We start from the raw sequence: 8,331 nt of genomic DNA on the forward strand, positions 1-8,331 counted from the left end.
CAAGATCTGGACAGTAGATTCACCTGAAGAATAAGTGGGGGAGGAGCCACCAGCAGAGACTGGGAAAAAGCAGTGTTAATAATATATAACTATTTATATATTGTCACGATATTTGTGTAAATGATCCAAGATTTTTATTATTGATATTTATTATTGTATTCTTTTATTCTCCTAGGTTTTCATTTACATCTTTTTTCAGCTTTTTTATATATCACCAGCACACCATGACAACTTCCTCATACATGCAACCCCATAATAACTGGCAATAAAGGTGCTCCTGATTCTGATGTTCTGATGAAAATTATTTAATCAGGAATTATACAGTTGATGGTTTGTGGTGGTGTGATTGTTTGTGTATTGGTTGGTATTGTGAAGAATAACAGCAGGAATGAGGTGTTTTCCAGCTGACGGTTGGTCATTTCCACGGAGATACACCTGAGGGACAGGTTCAGTCACGTGGGTCATGAAGACGCGTTTCAACACACCACAAGATGGCGGACAGGGATCGGGCAGGGTGAGAGTGCGTGTGCGCATGCGCGTGATGAGGCTGGTGGATCAGTGTGTTGATCAGGGAGCAGGTTGAGGATCAGGAGCAGGTTGAGGATCATGTCTCTTCTCTGTACACAAGGTAATAAACAGCAGGTCATTACAGCGTTTACACGATCACATGGATGAAGATGGAAATAATCGCGGTGATTTGGCTGCATTTATTTCGTGTTTTTTTCTGAAATATGAAACTTTGGCTGTGTGATAAAGAGGAATAAATTTTCAAGTTGCATGAACATATTGATATATTTGTGTTTTGACTTGTGTTTGTGTCGGATATAAACTTTTTTTTCCCATTCTGACCGGATTGTGTTTCTGCTCTCGGATTGGTTAACGCTGCTGTCTAACGCCCGATTGATCAATCGCAGCGAGGGGTGGGCGGGGTTTATCTGTATCTGGGTGAGAAGGAAAACGAAAGTATGGAAGTCCTGAGAAACAGAGCATTCTATATGTTCTTTCTTGTTTTCTTGTTATCACGACATAAACATAATTTCCTCGTGATCAGTCCTTAATTTCTGTGTGTATTCGGCATGAGAGCAGTTCCACAGGGATAAATACATGATCTGTTCGTGTGGAGAAAGTTAAGTCGTGATCACAAGAAAACAAGTAGGAAAAAAAAGATAATTCATGGCCCCTGAGGATATTGTGTAGAAAATATCTAAAATATATTGAATGTGTTTTAATGTGTCTGAATCTTCAACTCGGACTCATTAAAGTCACACTGAGAGTCAGAGTTTATCTCACAGTACTTTGTTCCTCTTGTAGTCGCTCATCTTATCCTACATTATAATTAGAAAAATTTCTCTGTTTTTCTCAGAGACGAGCGGTGAGAAGAGTGAGAAGAACCTCGGAGATGAACCTGAACTCAGACTCGTGCTTATCGGCCGGACAGGCTCAGGAAAAAGCGCAACAGGAAACACCATCCTGGGACGACGTCACTTCCTGTCTGAGCTGAGAGCCAGCTCTGTGACGCAGGTGTGTGAGCAGGGAAGTGCTGAGGTAGCTGAGGATGAGATTTATAAACACACCAAGGTGTTGGTGGTGGACATGCCAGGATTTGGAGACACTCGCTCAGATCCTGATCAGGTTCACACAGAGATCGCCAGGTGTGTGGCGCTGAGTGCTCCCGGTCCTCACGCCTTCCTGCTGGTCATTCAGCTGGGACGCTACACAGAAGATGAAGACCGAGCTGCTCAGGAGATGCTGCGAGTGTTCGGCGAGGCTGCTTTACAGCGCCACACGGTGATCGTGTTTACCCGCGGTGACGATTTGGAAGAAAGTGGCAGTGATGTGGAGTTGTTTCTGGGTCCTGATGCTCCAAAAGCTTTGAGATCTTTACTGGAAACTTGTGAAAGAAGATACCATGTCCTGAACAACAGGAACCTGGAGAATAGGAAGCAGGTGAGGGAGTTGCTCAGAAAAGTGGAACAGATGGTGGAGGAGAATGGAGGGCAGTGCTACACCAGCGCAATGTTCCAGGAGGCAGAGCTTGCTATCCGTGAAGAACAGGAGAGGCTGATGAGCCAGGGGGCTGCAATCGTGGAACGAGCCAAGAGGAGGAAGAAAGACTGTGAGGAGGATCCAGAGGAGATGTGGGTAGAGGAGAGATCAGCTGAGAGGTGGTGGTTGCTAATGGAAGGATTTAGGAAATGGAAAGATAGTAGATGGAGAAGAAGAAAGGGTAGGCTGGAGTCTCTCCGCACTGAAGCAGCACTCTCACCAAAGGTTCTAGAGAGGGTGAAAATCTTAGTGGCAGCAGGAGCTACGGGATTTGCGGTGGGGGCAGTGTGTGGCGCTGTTGCCCCTTTTGCTTTTGCAGTAGGAGCCTCTGTGGTGAGTAGTTCCATAGGTATCACTGCAGGTGTGGCTGGAAATACAGCTGTAGCTGTTGGAGCAGCGATGGGTGGGGTGGTGGGCGGAGCTAATGGTGTTTTAGTTGGAGTAGAAGCATCAGCACCTGGGGAGGCAGCACTTGAAACTCTGGAGCAGGTAGGTGTGATGGGGGTCACAGTGGTGGGTGGGGCTGCGGTGTTGGGGGTGGGGGCAGGGCTTGTAGGGGCTGGGCTTGAGGCTGTTGCTGCTATAACCGGAGCTGAAACAGCAGCAGCAGCAGGAGCAGGAGCTGCACCACAGGCACTAGGGGGAGCTGTAGTTGAGGCTAACAGTGGTCTAACAGCAGAAACCAGCGGACGCATTTTAACTGCAGTGTCGGCATTCGGAAGAGTCGCAGCTGGAGCCGTGCTGGCTGGAGGACTGGTGGTGAAGGTGGTGAAGGAGAAAGTTCGCTCGGTGACTGAATGCACAGAGAGAAAGTCATATGAGATTTACTGGAATAAGCAGTAGGCGGAGCTACACAGGCCGGTGATGTGTGTTATCGCAGTACTGGCATAAGCTTTTATTACTGTAGTGCCATCTTATGACATGCTAGTATCTTCTCAGCGCAAATAAACACCCTGTATTGGTTTTGGGCTTTTTCATAGTCAAGATAGCTACTTAGCATACACCGCTAGCATATTAACTAACTCGAGATCCTGAAGGAGTTCAGCCTCCAGCACGGGTTCACACGCTCAGGCAGAACTGGTGAAAACAGTTAGATCACCTTCTCCCAGGATCACACACTCGACCGTCACTCAGAAGGAAAATAGTTTTCACCATCACCTCAGAATCTATTTTCTGTCCAAAACATGCTGTAAGTGAAGCTGAATTGATCAGAACATGATCTGAAATGTGATTAATATTCAGATTATTACTTTAATTTACACAGAAATTTCTGTGTAAATTAAAGTAATAATCTGAATATTAATATTAATATTAATAAAAAAATCTTTTGTACTTTTCTGAGCCACAATTGAATGCAGTCTGTTCATCCCAGTGTTTTATTTTATAGTTCTAATGAAGGATTAAACTTCTCCCAGTGCATCACATCAACATGAAGGAAAAATGTTGCTTTGCTTGAACCATGTGCCTTCAATAAACCACTGGAAATAAAAAGTTATCAGTGTATTGTGTTTTACACGTTTATCATTTCCACATCTGCCCACTGCTGCATCCTTCACACAGCTGAACATGAGTGATGATGATATCAGTCTGGGAGAGGAATGTTCCCCTGAGTCACACCACTTCTGCCCCAAATACCATATCTTGCACAAGGTTCACATTTGCTCCAGATTCCAGATGTTTAGCATTAGTTCACTTCTAATCCAGCAGAACTCCACCGTATTTATCAGGACATCGCTGCTCTTTCTGAACTTCTACTGCAGATGTTTAGAAGATATTGATTTCTATAACAGCAGCTCTGACATTAGTGCAGGTTTATCTTCACGCATTCTCCAGCACTCATACAGCAAAACCTCCACATTAAATATATCATTATTCAGAAGTTTGATTCGGTGAGGAGTTTTTGTTGAAATGAGTTGATCACATCTGCATGTGTTGTATCATGTAAAGTGGACTGTTTGCTCATCAGAGATATAAGATGTGTGTTGGGTATATATGAGAGTGGAATGTGTGATCGTACACCACCATTATCTACTGGTGTTCAGAAAAGGGAACTAAGTGGAAAAGCAGGTCAGGAAGTGACTGATATGTGAACATGTGAACAGACACTGTGTTCTGCAGACACTTCAATTCTATTTAGTTTTATTAGCGGTTGGTTGATGTGTGTGTTTGTAAGTATAAGGATCAGCTGAATGATGGAATTATTAGGTAATTAAAGTGAAGATGTGGAGCAGTGAGAGATTTGGTGTGAATGATGTTCTGGGTGACGTGAGAGTGTGTGAACAGCAGGGGGCGCTCTGCTTCCTGACCACACGCATGAGGAAGTGTGTAGTGATGTGGAGGCCCGAGTGAACACCGAGAATCTGCCTGGAGAATAAACTGCGTTTAACTAACAGAGAATGTCGATTTCAGATAAAGAAACTAAATATGATCTGCTTTTTATAAAACGAAAAGTGTGTGTGTGTGTGTGTGTGTGTGTGTGTGTGTGTGTGTGTGTGTGTGTGTGTTTTATATGAAATCTATTCAATGCTCCAGTTTTAGTTTCGGTTTGTTTCGCGACTGCAGGAGAAATAACAGAATGTTTAAGTGTAAGATTTGTGTGACTGTGGATCAGAATGTGTGTGTGTGTGTGTGTGTGTGTGTGTGTGTGTGTGTGTGTGTGTGTGTGTGTTAATGATCATTGAGAGAATTACAGACTGAAATCAGCACCTGATACACTGCTGTTATAAATCACTGTAGTTTTAAACACTGGAATTGGATGAAGTCAGGTGACTTTTATTGCCATTTCACAGTGAAACCAAACAACATTCTCCAGGACCAGGGGCTACACAAAATAACACAAAATAACACAAAACTACACACACACAGTAAAGTGGCATCACATACTGTACGTGTCAGAAGTTTGCACATATTGTACATTAATACTGAAGTAGTGAACTGAAAGAACTCGTCTGAAATTCTGTAAGAAACAAAAACGTGTTAAAGAACCCAGTTTATGTTTTATATTTTTATAGATATTTGATATTTATGCTGCTACTACTGTCCAAATCCATATTATGGCAAGAAACAGTTAAGAAAAGAGAAAAGATCCATCATTACTAGAAATGAAGCTCAGTCAATCTGAAACATCTCAAGAACTTTAAATGTCTCCAAGAGCAGTCTCCTAAACCATCAAACGCTATGATGAAACAGGCTATCATGAGGAACGTCCCAGGAAAGGAAGACTTCTCTGCTACCTCTGCTGCAGAAGATACGTTTATTATAATTACCAGCCTCAGAAACCACCAATTTACACCAATGCTTCTCAGATTTCAACATCTACAGCTCAGAGGAGATCTTTGGTTCTAATTGCCAAGACTCTGTTGTTCTGTGTGTGTGTGTGTGTGTGTGTGTGTGTGTGTGTGTGTGTGTGTGTGTGTGTGCGCAGATTATTGTACTCTGTGCTTCTATACGTTTCTGTGCTGGTTTAATCCACTGTGATTTCTCTGTGATGAAGAAAACACAGGGTTGGTGTTGGACTGCAGCCAAACCTGATTCTCCTTTTAAATTTAAACAACTTCTTCTTTTTCTCCTGATTCTTCTTCTTCTTCTTCTTCTTCTTTTCCTTCTTTTCCTTCTTCTTCTTTTACTTCTTCTTCTTCTTTTCCTTCTTTTCCTTCTTCTTCTTTTCCTTCTTCTTCTTCTTCCTTTTCTTCTCTCACCACATCCATAAACCTCCTCCTTGGTCTTCCTCTTTTCCTCCTTCCTGGTGTCTCCATCCTCAGCATTCTCCTACTGATATACCCCATGTCCCTCCTCTGCACATGTCCAAACCATCTCAATCTCACCTCCCTCACCTTGTCTCCAAAATGTCCTACATGCGCTGTCCCTCTAATAAACTCATTTCTAATCCTGTCCATCGTCGTAACTCCCAATAAACATCTCAACATCTTCAGCTTTGCTACCTCCAGCTCTACTTCCTGTCTTTTACTCAGTGCCACTGTCTCTAATCCATACAACATCTCAGGTCTCACCACAGTCCTATAAACTTTCCCTTTCACTCTCACAGATACTCTTCTATCACAAATCACTCCTGCTATCACTCTTCTCCACCCACTCCACCCTGCATGCCTCTGTGGTGCTCTTCCTCGGCATGAAACCATACTGCTTCTCACAGATGGTCACCTCTTCTCTCAGCCTGGCTTCCACTACTCTTTCCCATAACTTCATGGTGTGACTGATCAACTTTACTCCCCTGTAGTTACTGCAGGTCTGCACATCTCCCTTATTCTTGAAGATCACTACCTCTCAGCTTCCAAATTCCTGTTAAATAATCTGGTTAAAAACTCCACTGCATCTCCTAAACATCTCCATGCCTTCTACTGGTATGTCATCTGGTCCAACCGACTTTCCACTCTTCATCCTCTTAATCACTGCTCTCACTTCCTCCTTACTAATCCTATCCACTTCCTGCTTCACATCTCCACACCATACAATATCAGCTCCCTCTCTCCCTTTACCAGTCATAGTACCAACATTTAAAGCACCAACCTGAACCTCCACTCTCCTCCACTTCTCCTACACTCTCCTACACTTCTCCTTTCCCTGCCGTCTCTGTAGACGTCTTTCTCCTCCTTCAGCCAACAGCAGCACAATTTACACCAGTACCCTGTTGTTAAAGATACCTGTGGTGGTCGTTGGTAACCCAGGCCTCCACTGATCCGCTATGAAGTTCTGATTCCTGAGCCGCATATTAGATGCGCATGTTTTACTCTGGATGTCCTTCATAACACAAACCTCCACATTTATCCAGGTTTGAGACACTGAGAGTCTCCTGACCTGTGCAACACTAATGACTGGATTAAACATGAAACAAAATATCAACTGCTTTATATATAAAACATATATTAATAATGTGTGTGTGTGTGTGTGTGTGTGTGTGTGTGTGTGTGTGTGTGTGTAGATTTAAATCTTTTCTGTGGTCATGTGAGAGATCTGATAATCACACTGTAGCTCTTGGAAGGATCCTGTTACTGTGTTTCAGTGTGGAACATTTTACAAAGTGTGTGTGATTATTTCTTCTCCAGTGTCCACAGTGAGGATGGTGCTGGTGGGAAAAACCGGAGCTGGTAAAAGTTCCTCAGGAAACACTATACTGGGCAGGAAAGCCTTCAGAGCTGTACAGAGTGGATCATCTGTAACTAAAAAATGCTGGAAGGAGACTGGAGAAGTGGCTGGGAGGGAGATGGTGCTGGTGGACACTCCTGGACTGTTTGACACACAACTTTCTGAGACAGAACTGACACATGAGATCAGTAAGTGCATTAACATGACAGCTCCTGGACCCCATGCCATCATCCTGGTCATTCAGCTTTGTCCCTTCACCGAGGAGGAACATCTCGCAGTGGAGAAGATCAGAGCACTTTTTAATGAAGGAGCAGATAAACACACCTTGGTCCTGTTTACTCATGGTGATGATCTCAGCTGCACGATTGAGGAGTATCTCAGTACAGCCAACCAGCCCCTCAAAGATCTGATTCACAGATGTGGACAAAGATACCATGTGTTTAACAATAAAGCAGTGCAGAACCGCATGCAGGTTCTAGAGTTCTTAAAGAAAGTAGATGAGTTGATTTCAGCAAATAATAATGAGTTCTACACCAGTAAGATGTACAGGGATGTGGAGGAGATGCTGATGATAAGAGAAAATGAGCTGAGGAAGTTCTATGAGCAGAAACTCCACAAGCAACAAATGGAACTGGAGGCCAAGTTTAAGGAAGAAAAGAGGAAACTGCAGGAGAACATTGATGCCTTACATGAATCTGATCAAGAAAAGGAGAAGAAAATCAAAGATCTGCAGTATCAGGTCAACTGATACTGAAACACGTGTGGTGTTTCACAGGAGACATTTTTATAGAGAGCAAAATATTAAAGTTATTTAAAGTTTAAGTTGATTTCTTCTGGAATAATATTCCTGTCTGTTTTTATTCATATTTAGTTTTAGTGCGTTCAATAAATCTTTATTCTGTTCGGCCCCCAACCTAAAGTGTGTTTTGAGTTTTGGCCTCCTGCTGTAGAGCTTCTATACAGTCACATATCATCATGATGATAATAATAATTCTATCACTAAATTACCAGTGTTTTGTCTTTTCTATAACACCATTATTGTGCTTAGAGGTAAAAAACAAATTCCTCACTAACTTCTTTCTTTTTGCTTTTTTGTTCATGTTGTGCTGGAGCACTAGAAATGGAGGATTGTATCAGAAACTTCACCAAAATGAATACAAATTACAGGAAAATTCAAGATAT

At 42.8% G+C, this 8,331-nt stretch overlaps 1 protein-coding gene across 1 annotated transcript; it reads left to right on the forward strand.

Moving 5' to 3' along the window:
• Positions 1-513: 513 nt before the first annotated feature.
• LOC310727730 (GTPase IMAP family member 8-like) lies at positions 514-7,899 on the forward strand. Its single transcript, XM_083544475.1, has 3 exons — positions 514-692; positions 1,364-2,888; positions 7,036-7,899. The coding sequence occupies exons 1-3, from the start codon at positions 668-670 to the stop codon at positions 7,895-7,897; spliced, it is 2,412 nt and encodes an 803-aa protein (XP_083400601.1). The 5' UTR covers positions 514-667; the 3' UTR covers positions 7,898-7,899.
• The last annotated feature ends 432 nt before the right edge of the window (positions 7,900-8,331 follow it).

The sequence above is a fragment of the Silurus aristotelis genome (genome assembly GCF_946808225.1).
Source record: "Silurus aristotelis genome assembly, chromosome: 6".
In the NCBI taxonomy this organism is placed as follows: Eukaryota; Metazoa; Chordata; class Actinopteri; order Siluriformes; family Siluridae; genus Silurus; species Silurus aristotelis.